This window comes from Ovis canadensis, chromosome 3 (assembly GCF_042477335.2).
Source record: "Ovis canadensis isolate MfBH-ARS-UI-01 breed Bighorn chromosome 3, ARS-UI_OviCan_v2, whole genome shotgun sequence".
Lineage (NCBI taxonomy): Eukaryota > Metazoa > Chordata > Mammalia > Artiodactyla > Bovidae > Ovis > Ovis canadensis.
The window spans coordinates 23,793,277-23,812,371 of NC_091247.1; the positions used below are offsets into that span (position 1 = coordinate 23,793,277).

A 19,095-nucleotide genomic window follows, 5' to 3' on the forward strand; every position below is an offset into this window, starting at 1 on the left:
GCAAAAAGACAGAATTCAGATAATTTCCAGTTATTCTTCTAAGGAAAGCAGAAATGTCTTGATTTCGGTCACAACTCTCTCAAAGGAAAAAAGAATAACCTAACAAAGTGCACAAGAGACATTTTGCTGATCAGAAACAATCAGTTGTTGATGCAGTACTGAGATAAATATAAGTGACAGTGATTTGATAACTAAGAATTTGTGATACCTATGGAGGATTTTAAGCAAATTTTGTGAAACTCAGAGAAAGCATACTTGATAAATTTTAGTTAACAACAAATCTATTTTCTGAAAGATGCACGTAGAGGAACAGTGCAGAGAAGGCACTAGCACCCCACTCCAGTGCTCTTGCCTGGAAAATTCGCTGAATGGAGGAGCCTGGTAGGCTGCAGTTCATGGGTTCGCTCAGAGTCAGACACGACTGAGCAACTTCACTTTCACTTTTCAGTTTCATGCACTGGAGAAGGAAATGGCAACCCACTCCAGTGTTCTTGCCTGGAGAAGCCCAGGGATGACAGAGCCTGGTGGGAGGCCGTCTGTGGGGTCGCAGAGAGTCGGACACGACTGAAGCGACTTAGCAGCAGAGGAACAGTGGAGCATGAGACTAGAAAGGACAGGCAGAGGTCAGGCCATGAAGAGCGAATGAGTCTAAGATCCTGGACCATCACAGGAAGATGTCTAGGCCAGTGTCTACCTACATGACCAACTGACAGATATAGGCCTATCTTCTTCTTGCAAAAATTAGGGCAGATAAGCACTAACACATACTACTGGTTCAAGGGTAAACAGTATATAACCTATTTATGGTATCTACAAAAATTCCAACTGCATTTACCTTTGGAAACAGGAATTCCAGTTTTAGGAATTTATACTACAGATAAGCTCTTTTTGAAATAAAATGCACTAAATCAGGAACTAATTAAATAAACTACATAAAAGTCAAACAATGGAATATTCTACAACCACCAAAAAAGAATGCAACAAACCAATAAGCACTTATACAGAAAAACCCTACATAAAGACAGCGAGTGAATAAAACAAAACAGAGAAAGGTATGGACAAGTAGTAAGCACCTGTGACTTAGGAAAGAAGTATGTAATATTCAATAAGATATTCCAGAAGGATACACAGGAAATAAATTAAAAATATAGAGAGCATTAACGATAGGGGAACTATAATAAGGAGAAAGACATTGTCCATAGCTTATCTTTCTGTATTTTATCTCGTGCCTGCATTGCTTCTTCAATTAAAAAAAATAGTAAATAAATAATAATTTAATCAGTAAGAATGGATGGCTATTCTCTATTTCAATAAAACTGTGAACAATTAAATATATCTGAGCTCACAAGTCACAATCAGTTGGTGCAACGTTATACACATATGACATTTTTAAAATTTAAGTGTGTCCTTATAGGAGAAATTCCATGGACAGCAGAGCCTGGCAGGCTACGGTCCATGGGGTTGCAAAGAGTTGGACACGGCTGAGCAACTAACACTTTCACTTCACTTTCATAGGAGAGAGAAGATGGATGAAAGGAAAATACTGCAAGTATAGTTTTTAAAATGATCTCTAGGAGCATCTGTCAAGAAGATTTAGGTCAAACACAACTCCCAGTTTCAAAGGCTGTTCTATTTGATATTTTCATCATCTGAAATAGAAATACTATCCCTTGGGAAAGAAGAAAAAATTTACTAACTATTTTAAACAACTTTGTCAAGTTTAATAACATGCCTTGAGAAAACATGACTCTGCGATAAGATTTCACTGGGCGGGGCGGGGTTGGGGGGAGTTTGGAGGGGAAATGATACCTTTAAAAGTCTTGCTAGAGTTGAAGCAACTACTAGTCATTTGAGGGGAAAAGTAACTAAATAACTATCACAATCTTTACACCAAAATAATCCAAATAAGCCTAAAATTTCAATGCAAAAATAAAACTGAAGTAGTAAGAAAAGAATATTAAAAATGACTTTAATGATCTTTGGAATTAAAGGTCTTTCAAAGTCTGACACAAAAGACAGAAACCTTATGTAAGAGAAAAGAATAACAATTACAATTTTTAGAAATTCTAAATAGCCATTTGAAAGATAAAGTCTATACAATAAAAAGCTGGCAACATAGTTAAGCCATTAAGAGAGGCAAAGGCTTAAAGTTCTACATGCAAAAAAAAAAAAGCACCTAAGAATCAATACCAAGAAAAAGGGACGCTAATTTTCCTATACAACAGGCCAAGAGAATAGAATCCCTAGTCCATAAAGTTCCACTTGGAAGAGACTTTTGGGTTTTATTATCTAATCAGGTCTCCTGTCCCTAAGCAGACTGGAAGCCATGTAAAGGATACAGACATGACCTAATGTGCTAAAATTTTCCAGAACCTGGATTTACAGGCTACAACATGAATTTCTTCCAATAGAAGAAAAGTATAACCTTACAGAAAATCAGCTAGAATGCCTGTGGGAAAGTGTGCTGGAGAAAAAGGCTCATAAGCTAATGAACACTCATGATATAATTTAAGTTTTCTTTCTATATTCAAGCACTAAGCAACTGTACCCCAAATGGAAGGGTCACTCTGTACTTGTGATAACGTATTTTGTAAAGCAGAGAATAAAACCAACAATGCAGTGTGTGTATTCTGACCCCATTCTCTCTTATGGAGAACACAGTTCCTCTACCTGGCCAGATCCATGCAGGTGTCAGTGAGGTTGGTAGAAGAATTGAAGTACTCTCTGCTGGCTGCCAGAACCAAGTCAATACTTTTTTCGTAACTGACCCTGTATTGGGTTTTTCCTTTATGGGCTATACTAGTTGGTGGATTTATTGAGCAACCACTGCAGTGCATCATATGCCCAGCCAGGTGGATGTTCTCAAGGCGACTGGAACACAGAAGACTTTCTGTAAATATCTGGGGAAAAGAATAGAATAGAATTAGTGCTTAGAAAGGGAGGACTCAGTTCTCAACACAATGGAAGCTCTGATATCCAAGTATAATAAATTTTAAAAATACATCCATTCTACAAGCAGAGGTTGCACAATACTGTGAATGTACCTCAATGACAATGAAGCATACTTTAAAATGCTTAATTTTATGTTATGTGAATTTCACCTCAATTTTAAAAAAATTCCCTCTTTTATCAAGAAGAAATAATTTAACTGAACAAACTAATGGTAAGCATACTTTCATGTGTTACAATGAACACTTAAGTAAAATACCTAAAGTTCCTACTCACTGAAACCAAGTCCATCAGACATACTGTCCCACACTCTGGGTGAATTATAACATTTTTATTTTTTAAAAGAAAATCTTTGAATATGGTGCACATAATTAATGACTGCTTAAAGCACATAAAGTCAGTCTCAGAAGTGTACGTGCATGCTCAGTCTCTCAGTCACATCTGACTCTTTGCAACCCCACGGACTGTAGCCCGTCAGGCTCCTCTATCCCTGGGATTTCCCAGCCAAGAATACTGGAGTGGGTTGCCATTTCCTTCTCCAGGGGACCTTCAGTCTCACTAAATACCTAAGCTACAAATGTTCTCCTTACACCTCATCACTAGAATGACAATACACCACGTGACATTTTTTTGGCCAATCTGCAAATTAAAAACTATTTAATACAACAGAAGCTACTTGATGGAAGGTAGTTGTGCAAATACCACAGCATTTTACAAGGCAACTAACAGCACCAATTAACATAAAATTTATTCTATAACTGAGGTTATTTACTTATTCCAAAAGAGTCTCATTAAAGAAATACATTTAAGCCCACACTAATCATATCGATATATAATCAGCACAAGAACTTCCCTGGGAGAACGTCCCCGGAATAACGTCCCCGGGGCTGCTCTTTCCTATCACGCCACTGCTGGATGAGGACAGAAATAGAAGCAAGAACTGAAAAGAACATTTAATGGACAGGCAAGAGTTTCCTTATAAAAAGGAAGGCTAACCAATTTTCATAAGATCTCCTTACTTTCAATTGTTCTAAGCTTCTGGAAAAGGTAGTTTTAGACAGGCTTTTACTAAAATGACTGGCAAGGATAAAATTACTAATCTCCAACAAGGGATCTGCTATAAAATACATATTGTGGCAGAAAGCAAATTATCAGGCAGTAACCCTAACCACTTATACAACAGGTGAAAATGGCTCACTCCAAGTGACCAAAATGACTTAGGTGTAACAATTTCTCTTTTTCTTTGATTTATTCAGGTAAGCCATAGAGACTCAATGCCCGATACTTAAAATTACAATTCACTCCTATGATTTTAAAGGTTTTGCTGAAATGAACAGTACACATTTCTGCTCTACAGGCTATATAGAACTCATGCACTTTATCAAAATTGGGCCAATGAGATTTCAAATTAATTTCCAAGAACAGGTAAACCGAATATAACAGCCACAAGTCAGTAAGACAATATAGCATAATTTAAACAGCACTAAAATATTTTCAAATGCCACATCTGGGTTATCCTCTAGAATCAGTTTAAGACAGTTATAATATGCTTTAAAATGTTTTCTCAAAGGAGAAAGACTAACAGCACAAAGTTGTTAAAATATCAAAGCCTAATACAAATGTGTTAAAATATAACAGAAACGATTTAATATGTCAAGCTGTTATGATAGATTACACAAAAGTGAGTTCAAGTGTAATATATTTAACACCAATTTTTCAGTCAGAATCACAAAATACCAGGAAATAATGCTACACACACTTAAAAACTACTTTAAGCATACTAATGACAGTTGAGATTTGGGGCCCCATATGCTTATAGATTATTTTCTCCTGAAACTGAATTTCCAGTTTTGCTTTAGATACAAGGGGGAAGTTACTGGCAGTTGTGCATGGTCAGAGACTGTAATCATCAATATAAACTTTACACCCATCAAGCAAATAAAAATCTGAAGTTCAAATACAAAAAACTATTCATTTCTCAACAGCCTATGTTCATTTCTCAACAGTGCTCTTTTGTTAAAACCACCCTGAATTAAAATACAGCCAATTTCATAAAACACAGACCCATTTTATAACTCTCATTTTATCAACAGGTTATGCTTTGTGATTGTCAGAGCAGAGCAACATGAGAAATATCCTACCCAATTTGGATCTGGCTTATTTGATAGGAAAATTCAAATGGGAACACTCTTGTGAACTGTATCTCATTAAAAATGGGTTAGCTGCATCATTTTTCCATGCAAAGCCTGAGGAATTTGGTGATAATACACATACCTTCCAAAATAAGGATTAAATCCTCCCAGGTTACAATCCTAGACAACTAGCCATCTTTAAGTACCCTTTGTACGCCAAATACTAGAATATGCACTAGGGGAGCTGAAGATGAACGTGATCTAATAATGCCTGCCTATAGGCTAATGACCAAGAGGAAGAAACACACATAGAAACACGCAAGTCACTACATTTGAAAGCAAGGCTACAAAAGAGATGAGCTACATCAAAGGACAAAGGAAGGCATCTTAGAGGACTAGATTAGTGAGCTGAATCCTACAAGTTATCATCAATTTTCAAATTAAAAAAAAAGGAACATATTCCAGGTAGGCAAAAGGAATAACGTGCAGAGTCACAGAAGCAGGGAACAGCATGGTCGGCGGAGGGACTCAGGACAGACCAGACACCACTGAAGCCCCAGGGGACACAGTAGAGTGTGTCAGAGGCGAGAAATGCACAGGGTGGCTGGAATCGCCAGTGGCTTTCTATGACAGGGTAAGAAATATGGGTACTTTCTGACTGTACATAGGGAATAAGCAGCTCATTTTAAGAAGAGTGTAATGAAAAGGTCTGTTTTAGAAGAATATTCTCAATCCGTGTAAGTTAGAAGGAGACATGGAAGGAGCAGAACAAGTTTGGAGGATTATTGCAACCTAGCAGAGATGAAGACAGGGCAGATTTGAGAGACTTTTCCTAGGTACATGAAGTCGTTTTTCACAAGTCACCAGTGTTAGTCGCTCAGTTCAGTTCAATTCAGTCGCTCAGTCATGTCTGACTCTTTGCAACCCCATGAATCGCAGCACGCCAGGTCTCCCTGTCCATCACCAACTCCCCGAGTTCACCCAAACTCATGTGCATCGAGTCAGTGATGCTATCCAGCCATCTCATCCTCTGTTGTCCCCTTCTCCTCCTGCCCCCAATCCCTCCCAGCATCAGGGTCTTTTCCAATGAGTCAGCCCTTTGCATGAGGTGGCCAAAATATTGGGAGTTTCACCCTCAGCATCAGTCCTTCCAATGAACATCCAGGACTGATCCCCAGTCGTGCCCAACTCTTTGCGACCCCATGGACTGCAGCCCACCAGGCTCCTCTGTCCATGGGATTTTCCAGACAGGAATATTGGAGTGGGTTGCCATTTCCTTCTCCAGGGGATCTTCCCGACCCACGGATCAAACCCGGGTCTCCTGCACTGCAGGCAGATTCCTTACCATCTGAGCTACAAGGGAAGTCCGACTATGAGGAAGTCATTTTTGGTGACCACCAAAACTATGGAAGAGAGGCTTGTACTTGGCGTACAATTGTACTTGATGTACAATTCGGAGTTTTCCAGATGAAAATTAACCCACTAAACAAATGTGTGGCGATGAACAAAGAAGATATGAAAGTGCTCAAACTCTAAAGCACTACTCAGTTACCAGCTATTTGTCAATAAAGTCCCATTACTTGGAGTGAAGCTTCTGGTCATCATCTTTGTGTTCAACCAACAAAATCTAACAACCAAAATTTAAAAATTAAAAGGAAACACTAAAATCTGTCAAGTTACCTCATAGCAAGCGTCAGAATCTAGACATGTGTAAACATTCTGCTGCATCGTTAACATGTCCTGCAGCAACACTCTCCAGTGAGACTCACTGACAGGAGGCTGCCTGGGAGGAGAGAAAGAAAAAAGAAAATTGAGGCTGTCAATTGACCAAAAGTAAAAAAATTAGTACCACCATTCTCTATGCCACACAGCTCTTGGATGATCAACAGAAGTATATTTCATTTGAATTTCCAAGGAAAAAAGCTTAGATTCAAGACAGATGGAAAAGGTGGGCAGTGACACAACATCAGAGGTGCTGGCAGAGCAACCTCGGCCACAGGCAGCCTAGACACAAAACTGGAATAGCATTCTCTGACTACGGCAAAGGTATACAAGCTGTGAGTTTCTATGGTGAAATAAAACACATGGCCTAAGATAAAGCAGCTGCAATACAGCAGAAAAAGCACTTGGAGGCAGGAGAATGCATTTCAAAATTCCATCCTCATCACTTTGCAATTGCCAGCAGGGGATGTCCTTAACTTAAACCACACGTACAGATGGAGAAGGCTACAGAGGCCACACGTGGCTTGAGTCTTGAGGAGGAAAGTGCTGCTGGTCAGCAGGGCAGCCTCAGGGTTTCCTCTCAGTGGGAGTCTCGGCAGAGTCCAGGGAGTCTGGGACAGTGCTGCGGGGGTTCCTTCCACCCAGGTGCCAGCCCAGGTGGGACAAGACAGAGCCCTGTAAGGCAGCTGCAGTTCCTATCTGGCTTACAAAGATGCTTCATTCCCCACACAAGTTGGTATCTATTTCAACAATTCCATAGCCACAGTGTTCAGGGTCCCCTCAAATATAAGCCAGTGACCACACATGGGAAAATTGAAAATAGCAAGTCCCTATCAGATTCCCCAGTTTATCGACAGTTTCTTCTGCTCAGAAGCAATTTACCAATCGTGGCTCGAGCAGTGAGGCCTACACAATGTAGTTGTTCAAATACCATGTCATCTTAGCTTCCAGAGTCACAGAGTTAGATATTTGATGGCTCAGATTCTTCTACAGTAGCAGCAAAGGTTTTGTTAACAATGCCCCAGGGACTCACATACTAGCTCTGTGACTGTGAGTATTTAATACTCCTGAATTTCAGTTTTCTCACTTAAAGTCCATCTCAGACAATGATAAGGAATGGAAGACATTAATGTGGATAAAACAGACAACTGAAGCAAGGTTTTTCCTAACTGTAAAAACAGGCTCAACTGCCTGTATGGAATTGAATAAACTTACTAATTTCTTTGAACTTCAGATCCCTTTTTTGAATATTATGAGGATTAACTTAAAGTAGAATGTATGAAAAGACACACCTCACATTTTTCTGGTACAACAGAGCATTCAACAAATGTGAATGAATGAATGGGAAAGTTACAAATACACTGTTCATTTTTCTGTCGTCACTTATACCATCATGAATATTGCCTGGTAGGAGGGCGGATGTGCTGTAATTCTCTCCACCTCTCTTCAAAGTTCATCTCTGTTGAATATCTATGAGTTTGTAATCACCATTTATGTTTATTTTCTAGTGCTGAAGTTCTATATACTCATGAATCTCATTGCTTGAAAGGGTAGGTTTTGTTTTGTGTTTGTCAAACCAACTGAATGTTTCTTTTCCATGCACTGTTTTCTCTCTTATGGATTAAAAACAAAATATTAAAAAAATTTTATATTTGCTGTACAAAATGAACAATTATTTCTATCCCATATGCAATAAAGCTTAAGAGAACACATTCTTTTCCAGTGTACAAATACATAAAACAAGCTGACATATTTGCAAGTCTTCAAGGATAATCCCTGAAGTGCTTCCTTTAGCTAGACATTGGTATGTGAACTCTTTGGGTGGACTTCAAAAAATAAGGGCTCTTTCACATTTGGCTTGCAGGCAAAAAAAGTAGCAAAATGTTTGAAAAATTGAGTGTCCATCTTGCACAAGCTTCGTAAAACCAGACCTGGGCACTGTCTAGTAGAATTCAAATTCTCATGCCCAGCTGTTCTTCTGGAAACCAGCAACACGGGACAGATGGTATTGATGTTCGCTCACACATGGCTAGTTGTAAGTACAGGTTCTAATTAAAACAAATTATAAGACATTATTTCCAATGGTCTTTTCAGAATGCATGCAGTAAATAAGAACCAAGAGTAGAACTTGGAGGCACTATAACAAGTGGTTTGAAAATTGACAGAGATACCTGAATACAAACATGACGTATGAGTTACCACTTTGGAATGAAGGCATGTGTTATTTTCCAGAAAGAAAATACTACAGCATTCAAGATGGTAAAACCTCATTGGTGACACAGTCAGTGAAACCTGCCACCATTTAGAATATGCGTAAGAAAATTCTATAGTTGTTAAACATCAAGCCGTGGTAGCATACGTGAAATAATTAAGACTCATTTCAAGTTGACTACCTTGAAAAAAGAGGCCCTGCTCTCTTACATATTCTCAGTAAGTAGAATGCCATAAGTAGAAACTAACTTCAAAGATTTCAAAAGCACTTGAGAGATTCAATGGACAGACAGCAGGTAATCTAGCAGCAGCACCAACGCTTTCTTATTGAAGAGTGGGTTCTAGAGTACAGCCAACGTGGTGGGAAATCCTGACCAACCGTTTACAGCTGTAAAGAAATCTTAAGACTTAAATTATCAGAATCTTCTAAATTACTCATTTAAAAACTGAGAGATGGCCAGTGACACATAAGATTCCAAATTACATGTACAGTGACTGTAACACTTCCCCTGGATAAGCTGATGATTTCAAGGGAAATATATGGCACATAAATCAATAACTATAATAAACTGTCCAAAAAGAGATGAGGAGAAAGTTTTAAGCCTTCCTATAAATTTACAATAATTTTCAGACTTACTACAGATCTATAACAATTAACATAGTATGGTTATTATTATTAGAAGATAGACAAATAGATCAATGGATCAAAATAAAGAATTCCAAAATAGGCCGCCATTACATGGATGACTGATAGTCAACAAAGATGCAAAAGCAATTCAGTACAGAAAGGATAGTCTTTTCAACAAATGACGCTGGAATATTTAGGTATTAAAAAAAATTTATATCGTGAATGATAAACAAAAATGAACTCTCAAAATGGGCCATGAATCTGACTACAAAAGGAAAAACTAAAAATTTTACTACAAATGGCAGGAGGAAATCTTTGGCAAACGTTTCATAACATGACATCAAAAACACAATCAACAAAGAACAAGCTGATAAACAGTATCTTATCAAAATGTATAAAACATGCACTTCAAAAGACAAGTATGAAAATGAAAAGATAAGACAGATAGATAGGAGAAAATCTCTGCAAAAGCATATATACAAAAAAGAACTCGTATCCCGAGTATATAAGAAAACTCAAAATCAGTAAAGAAACAAAAGCTCAGTTTTAAAATGATCTAAGAAGATACAATGATGGCAAATAATCACATAAATAGATGCTCAATGTTATTACTCTTTGGATAAAGCAATTTAAACAAAAATTAGATACCACAACATATTAATACCTATTAAAATAAACATAAAAAGACTGACCATACCAAGTATTGACAAGGATGGACTTCTCCTAAAAGACTGATTAAAAAAAAAAAAAATTACTAATGCTTTGGAAGACAGTTTTTCCAAAAGTTAATCATCCATCTATTGATATGATCCTGCCATTCGACTCTCATGGATTTATCCAAAGGAAATGAAAGCACATGTCCATACATAGACTTGTGCACAAGTATTCATAGCAGCTATATTTGCACAAGGTAAAACTCAAAATAAACCAAATGTCCATCAACAAGTAGAAAAGATCCACAAAGTGCAGTAAATCCACCAATGGAATAGTAGTCACCCAATAAAATGGAATAAACTATGGATCCATGATACAACATGGATGAATCACAAAATAATTATGCTGACTGAAAGAAGCCAGACAAAAAGCATACTGCTATGACTCCATTTACATCAAATTCTAGGAAATGCAAAATAAGATACAGAGACAGAAAAGAGATTAGTGATAGCCTGGGCAAGGAATGGGGGTGTGATGGGGAGAAGCAGGAGGAGGAATGGGATCATAAATGAGCAAAAGAAAGCCTTCAGGGGTGATGGTTAGGTACATTATTTTGATGAGGTGAAGGTTTTACAGGTACATCAGCTAAGTTCAGTTCAGTTGCTCAGTCGTGTCCAACTCTTTGTGATCCCATCAATCGCAGCACGCCAGGCCTCCCTGTCCATCACCACTCCCGGAGTCCACCCAAACTCATGTACATCGAGGCGGTGATGCCATCCAGCCATCTGATCCTCTGTCATCCCCTTATCCTCCTGCCCCCAATCCTTCCCAGCATCAGGGTCTTTTCCAATGAGTCAACTCTTCGCATGAGGTGGCCAAAGTACTGGAGTTTCAGCCTCAGCATCAGTCCTTCCAATGAATATTCAGGACTGATCTCCTATAGGACTGACTGGTTGGATCTCCTTGCAGTCCAAGGGACTCTCAAGAGTATTCTCCAACACCACAGTTCAAAGGCATCAATTCTTTGACGCTCAGCTTTCTTCACACGTGGATCAAAACTTATCAGTTTCTATACTTTATATGTGCAATTTATTATTGGTCAATTATAACCCAATGAAGTCAGAAAAAGAAAAAACCAAAAATGCAGTACTTGTTTCTAATCATGCACAATTATCAATTAATTGTGTTTATTACTCACTTTCGACCGGTGTGCCTAGTCAGCCTAACCATCAGCTTGCGTGCCTCTTCTGAGCTAGACTGAGTATTTTTAACATAGGAAATTGGCTTCTCAAGTCCATGTTTCTCCAAAATCTCTGACACACTGTAAGTAAAAAAGAACTTTTAAATATGCTTTGCTACCAAACAAAACAGCTCTAAGAACGCTGAACATACAAGTAGCACTTAGGTTTAAGTACTTTAAAAAAAATAAAAAAGTAGCACAGGGAATGACCCAATTTTACACATTACATTAATTCTTAGCCAAAGAAAACCTAATAACTATATACCAAATTTTATTTCTCCTACTGACTTTTATTACAATATTCTTGGGATAAGTTAACATTTTTTTAAAACCCTGGCATATCCTTATCTCAAAATCTTTTTCACAATTTTGCTGTACTCTAAAAGCATTAAGTCAGCAAAATAAGCCAAATCTATCATTGCAATACCCAGCTTTAACTCTTAACAACCCTAGTATTTTGTTATAGGCAAGGCTGCTAGAAAAGCAATAAGCAAAGGATTTTAGAGTTGGAAAACCACAGAAACACCACAAGGCTCAATCTTCCTCAGGAATCCATTCTATAAACAAATAAATAAGATTCCTGTTCTTATATGGATCTTCTTAGCATATCTTATTCCATAATCATCAGCACTGTATACACACCTGGTTCTCACCAAATCTCACATTTATGAATTAAAGGTCACATAACATTCAGTAACTCTGCATAAAGGTAAGATTAATGGGTCATGTCACCTGACATTATACACACTAAACATTTATCAGCTATTAATGGCTATGAGGCAAAACCAGAACAAGAATGAAAAGCTTTCCTTTTAAGAGGTTAGTAAATTAAGGTGAACAGTGAAAGACTTCTGAATCATCCAGAAACCTACAGGGTGCTACTGTTTGCCTGAGGTACTGTGAGCATAATTTAACTATGAACACAATTCATGGTTACATCCAGGAACATGTGGTGAAATAAATAATGTTTATCATGCAGTAATAACTTTTTATGAAATACATTGTTTATTATACTGTATCTCTTTGGGAAAGCTCCTTCCCACTTCATTAGGGAAATAAAGGAAACCATGTAGATTTGTAAGGAATGAATCTATATTGACTTAACAAATTAAGTTTTGTTCAAACTATGCTCAATTTTTCAGAGAGGCTGTGGGGAGGAGAGAGACATCAAATTAGTAGATTCCAAATACTTACACTTACATTATCAAGTGATGTTATTATTTATAATTTCCACAATTGTATATTGGAAGAGCAGAGTTTATTACTCCTAAAGTTTAATTTTATGTAAATATTTAAAACTTACATACAAGCACATTATATATAAATATAAAAATGAACACTAGTAAACAATATTACACTTTCTGAATAGCAACTTGGAGATTTTCAGTCTCCAAAAGGGCTTAATATTTCATTTTCACAGTAAAGAATATTGCTAGTTACTACTACAATCCAAATATTTAATCAAATGTAGTATACCCCAAAAAAAGGAAACTAAGGGGCAAAATAAACACTGTTTGCTGGTACAAGTAGCAACTGCTGAAGGAACTAATATTTCTTATTTACCCACTAAGTGTGAGGTACTTTAAAAGCTTAAAGTGAAAGTCACTAAGTCATGTCCCACTCTCTGCGACCCCAGGGACTGGAACTCTCCAGGCCAGAATACTGGAGTGGGTAGCCTTTCTCTTCTCCAGGAGATTTTCCCAACCCAGGGATCGAACCCAGGTCTCCCGCATTGCAGGTAGAGTCTTTACCACCCTAGCCACAAGGGGAGCCCTTAATATAATATTAATTTCATATCTCATTAGTTAGATATTATAGGTATTACAGCTAAGAAAACCATAGGCTCAAAGGTCACATAGCTGGTAAGTGACAACACCTAGATGTGAACACACTTCTACTAGTCTTCAAAGTTCAGGTTTCCACTACTGCAGCATTCTGCTGAGATAAGCTAGTATGAGATTCATTCACTCCTAGGAGAATCAAACAAATATGAGACCAAAGTAGAAATGACCACTGGGCATATTTAATGTAACATTTCTTGGACAGATGTCTTTAATCAGCATAGAACCAGACTCAGTTTTCTCACCTGAGAATGTGCTCCAGTTGGTCTACCATGTCATGAAGTGCTGTGGTAACCTCTGTTTTTTGACTGAAGGATAAAGAAAAAATAATTTAAATTAGGTTTTAGGAGTAGCTTTTTACCTAAAATACCAAACTCAAGTTTAAAAACAAACAAACAAAAAACTGATGTTTCCCTTGGACATTAATACATTAAAGTGTGTCATACTGTCCAAGTAAAAATGTCAGTCTCATCTCCTACACTCATTCAGCATCTTTCATAACTCAAAAGAGATTAAGATAAAAAATACTAGAACAGAATGTATTTTCTATTAAAGATTAGTGAGACATGGGTTAACTATTTTCCTAAAGATTTTTAGTTCAGTTCTGATGAAAAGCAAAAAAGAATTATAAATCAACAGTAGTCTTTCTTTAAAGAAGGGATACAGAATAAAGCTATCATTTATTTCTGTTTTTTTTTTAAAACAATAAAATAGATTGGGAGCCAAGGCCCTGCACAGTGGCTTTGTCCTGGTCCTGTCTATACCACCTGTGACTCACAGGACATGCCCATTAGGATTCTATATACTCAAGGGTCTATTACATCTCATCATTCACACTGACTCCACCATAATATTTTAAAGTGAAGGAGAAGTACATAGTCATCATATAGATAACTCCTACCGGGGAGTTGAGATAACAAGCAAACTCTCTCTCAGGAAAAAATCAGATGGGAGACTAGGAGCAACATCACCATGAAAAAGATCATAAATTAATAAAAACATGGCTGGCAGGATGGACTTACTTCAGTACAACACACATGCAAGTGAAAGGAATACGGCAGAAAAGTAAAGCAACTGCTATAAAGCCCCCAGCCACCCTCTGCAATTCTGTGTCCCAACCTTGTAGGGACAGCTCTCAACGAGAACAACTGTACCCGGTACACTCTGATGCCTTCCAACCAATGATCTGGCTGAATTCCAGCAAGATCTTATGATCTGATAAGAAAACCAAATAAAAATCTCATCTGGCCTTGGAAAATTCAAAGTGACCTACCTTGAACACCAAAGCCTCACTATTTTTAAATCTGTCAATTTGTCCTGGTCTAAATCTATGTGGCAATTATTTCATGCAATTTACAAAGATTATATTATCTTTTTAAACTGAGTTTTCAGCCATGGACTGGAGTGATAAATTAGGGTATACTCCACTTAAAGTCCTTCAAAAACAAAAGATCATTTGTCTTCAATTAACACACTCATTCAGAAACAATATTCTTAAATTATCATTTTGTAGCTCTACAATAAAAGTTTGTCATTGATTTTCAGAATTCAATGTTCTTCCTTTGTGAATGACATTCAAGAACATAATGACTAAAGAATTTTTTCAGTCAGGTGGAATGTGCAGTCTAGGTAAGACACACAAGAATCTAATATCCTAAATAGTGAATAAATATATGGTTAACCATTTGGTAAACAAAACCATTTAATCACTGAAAATAAACAACTAATCACTAAGAGAATGTAAACTGACAAACTTGGCACTAGGAGCAAGAAGAACCAGAGTAAATATTCTGAAGGCCTATACTTTAATGCTAGACTAATTTATAATTGAAATTACTTAGAAAATTACAATAATGAAATACAATCATTAAGAAATAAATGGAACAACAGAAGAGTATCATGCTTTTTGTGCCTGTTAACCAAAAAAATTTTTTAAAGTCTGTTAGATCAGAAACCATTAATCTGAAGTTGGAAAAAAGCTTTTGGACACACACACACACACACGCACAAGGCATTTCTTAGCCTACACACTCTCTGAAAACGAATACACTCATCCCTTCATTATAGTGAAACTGAAAGTCGTTCAGTTGTGTTCAACTCATTGTGAACCCCTGGACTATACAGTCCATAAAATTCTTGAGGCCAGAATACTGGAGTGGGTAGCCTTTCCCTTCTCCAGGGAATCTTCACAACCCAGGGATCAAACCCAGGTCTCCCACATTGTGGGTGGATTCTTTTTTTTTTTTTTTAATTGAAGGATAATTACTTTACAGAATTTTGTTGTATTCTGTCAAACCTCAACATGAATCAGCCATAGGTATACATGTATCCCCTCCCTTTGGAACCTCCCTCCCATCTCCCTCCCCATCCCACCCATCTAGGTTGATACACAGCCCCTGAGCTTCTGTTTGAGTTTCCTGAGCCATATAGCAAATTCCCCTTGGCTATCTATTTTACATATGGCAATGTAAGTTTCCATATTACTCTTTCCATACATCTCACCCTCTCCTCCCCTCTCCCGCTGTCCAAAAGTCTATTCTCTATGTTTCTCCACTGCTCCCTGTAAATAAATTCTTCAGAACCATTTTTCTAGATTCCGAATATGTATTAGAATACGATATTTATATTTCTGACTCACTCCATTCTGTATAACAGGTTCTAGGTTCATCCACCTCATCAGAACTGACTCAACTGTGTTCCTTTTTATGTCTAAGTAATATGATGGTGACTACAGCCATTAAATTAAAAGATGCTTACTCCTTGGAAGAAAGTTATGACCAACCTAGATAGTATATTCAAAAGCAGAGATACTACTTTGCCAACAAAGGTCCGTCTAGTCAAGGCTATGGTTTTTCCAGCGGTCATATATGGATGTGAGAGTTGGACTGTGAAGAAAGCTGAGTGCCGAAGAATTGATGCGTTTGAACTGTGGTGTTGGAGAAGACTCTTGAGAGTCCCTTGGACTGCAAGGAGATCCAACCAGTCCATTCTGAAGGAGATCAACCCTGGGATTTCTTTGGAAGGAATGATGCTTAAGTTGAAACTCCAATACTTTGGCCACCTCATGCGAAGAGTTGACTCAATGGAAAAAACTCTGATGCTGAGAGGGATTGGGAGCAGGAGGAGAAGGGGACGACAGAGGATGAGATGGCTGGATGGCATCACTGACTCGATGGACGTGAGTCTGAGTGAACTCCGGGAGCTGGTGATGGACAGGGAGGCCTGGCGTGCTGCAATTCATGGGGTCGCAAAGAGTCGGACACGACTGAGTGACTGAACTGAACTGAATGATATTTTGCTAAAAAATTGTTAAGACAATCCACATTACCAGCCCTGTGCTGCCTACTGAACCCCCATGGTTCCCAGAGGTAGACCTGCTCTCTTCACCAAAGATGTGAAGGAGCCTGTGGTCCCATCAGTACAGTTTTCAGTAATAAACAGATGCTGAGTCCTCCCAGTGATTATACCTTTTCTTTCTATATGCTGCTGCTGCTGCTAAGTCGTTTCAGTCATGTCTGACTCTGTGCAACCCCACAGACAGAAGCCCACCAGACTCCCCCATCCCTGGGATTCTCCAGGCAAGAACACTGGAGTGGATTGTCATTTTCTTCTCCAGTTCTTTCTATATGAAGATTCCCTAAACCTGGACTGAGGAAGAGAAGTATTAACCACTAGTACAGTCTCCATTTAGCTTTATCAGGAACAAGGCTATTTGCCTTGATTCCTTCTTGGGGTCAGTACTTCAAAATGAAAAGAGATCAACAATCAGGATCTACGAACCACCCAACATTTCTGTAACACAATAGACAGAATGTAAGATTACCCTACCCTCCAGAAATCAAAACTAAAACAAGACTGACAATCTAGCTGCTCACAAAATAAGGCAATTTCCTAAGGACCCTTAGAATGAAAAGCCTTCAGCTTGTCACAAGGCATGCAATCAGATATTATCCAATAAGATAGCAATTATTACTTATTAAATATCAATTAATGGTCAAGAATCATTAGACATGGAAGAAAGGATCTCACAGTAAAAGCAGAGATGCAAACAAACAAAATATGAAAAATCAAAGATCATGGTGGGATAAGGGTAAGGCAGGGTGTACAGACGGGGGTTTATGCATCTGTGAAAAAAGAATAGGATATTATTTTGTTTTAAAGTGAATAAGGAAAAATTCTTGGAATTTAAGAAAGCCAAAACAAAATTTAAAATTCAAAGTAAGGATTAGAAGATAAAATTGCAGAAATTTCCCAGACCATATAATGAAAGATCAAAATGTAGGGGAAAAATAACAAAAAAGGCAGTAAATTTAAAATGTGCAAAAAAGAAAAAGAGAAGGGCATGCAAATAAACTAATCAGAGAAACATAACAGGAAAAAAATATAAGAAAGAATAGGCTGAAGGACATGAGTCTCCAGGTTGGAACACACTATATAATGATAAACCTAGATTCACAATAAAATACATCCTTATGATATTTCAGAACATTAGAGATGAAGGGTAGGTACTGAAGGATTCAAAAAGAGGAGAAAAAAAAAGCCATACAATGGCCCTGGACTTCTCGCCAACATTGATGCCTCCAAAACTCATAAGCAAAAGGATCATTAACACAGATTTTCATGCAAGCCAAGCCTTCCAAGTGTAAGGATGCAACTATGATATTTTTCTGACATGGAACAGTCTTAAAATAAGAATGCCTCTATGTGATATTTGACAAGAAGCTATTCAAGACTGTGTTCTATCAAAGTGAGGGAATAAGTAAAGAAAGGAGAAGATAACAACCCCAGAAATGCAACATAACAACAGAGGAGAGATGACCAGTGTACAGCAGAGTAAAGAATTAATCCATATGAGAGGAAAAGAAAAGACAACTCTAAGATGTTTCTCTGAAGTAAGAGAGAGTGTGAAAAGAGACAGGAAAGATTACTAGGTATTTTTGACCTTGAAAAGGGGTTTTACACTTCTGTCAGAAGAGTGAGGGAAATAAATGGAAACAATGACAAGGAAATTATTCAATCCAAGAAAAAAAATGCATAAAAAGGAAATGCAATCATAACTAGCTCTGTGTAAACAGTATATACATAATCACAATGATAAAAAATACCTCTTCAACTACACTGAGAAAATGGTTAGGAGGAGTAGGTATGGGGGCAGGGTAGGCTTCCATAAAACAAAGTCAATAATCATCTGAAGTTGGAAAATCAATAAATATGAGTGTTATATTTTAAAGGACACAGACAAAGTTGAGAAGAAAAAAACCATGATCTATGAAGACAGATATCCAAGGATGGGGAAGGAAAGCAGCCCACACTTGCTTGTCTATTACAAGTCGCCCAGTACCCTCATTTTAATTAGTACATAATATTATTTTATGGTTAAAGATTAGAAGGGGATTACGTTCCCTTGGACACCTTAATTTCAGAATAGCTCCCCCTCACCCCCACCAATCTGTTTTTATTCACGACACAGACTTTTCAAACTGAAGACAACCTGACCTCTAGAATATCTCAGTCTGTATTTATCTGGTTTTTTCTTCAAGGTGCTAACTTTTTCTCCTATTCCCTACATTTACTGTAAATTAGAAGTTCAGCTTAAAGTACTGATTAGATTCAGGGTCAATAATTTTACTTCATACTGCTTCTCATGAGGAGGCACATACTGCCAGGCTATCTGACTCTAAGTGATGCCATTTCTGATAACTTGATCAAACGTGACAA

The 19,095-nt window shown here is 37.6% G+C and overlaps 1 protein-coding gene across 1 annotated transcript in view; it reads right to left on the reverse strand.

The window, feature by feature from the left end:
• Positions 1-19,095, reverse strand: part of NBAS (NBAS subunit of NRZ tethering complex) — a 341,977-nt gene that overhangs the window by 169,221 nt on the left and 153,661 nt on the right. Inside the window, exons 27-30 of the mRNA XM_069580217.1 lie at positions 13,623-13,685; positions 11,495-11,617; positions 6,762-6,864; positions 2,671-2,900 (exon numbers count right to left, since the gene is read on the reverse strand). Coding sequence (XP_069436318.1) covers positions 2,671-2,900; positions 6,762-6,864; positions 11,495-11,617; positions 13,623-13,685 — 519 coding nt within the window. The remainder of the gene's footprint in view (positions 1-2,670; positions 2,901-6,761; positions 6,865-11,494; positions 11,618-13,622; positions 13,686-19,095) is intronic.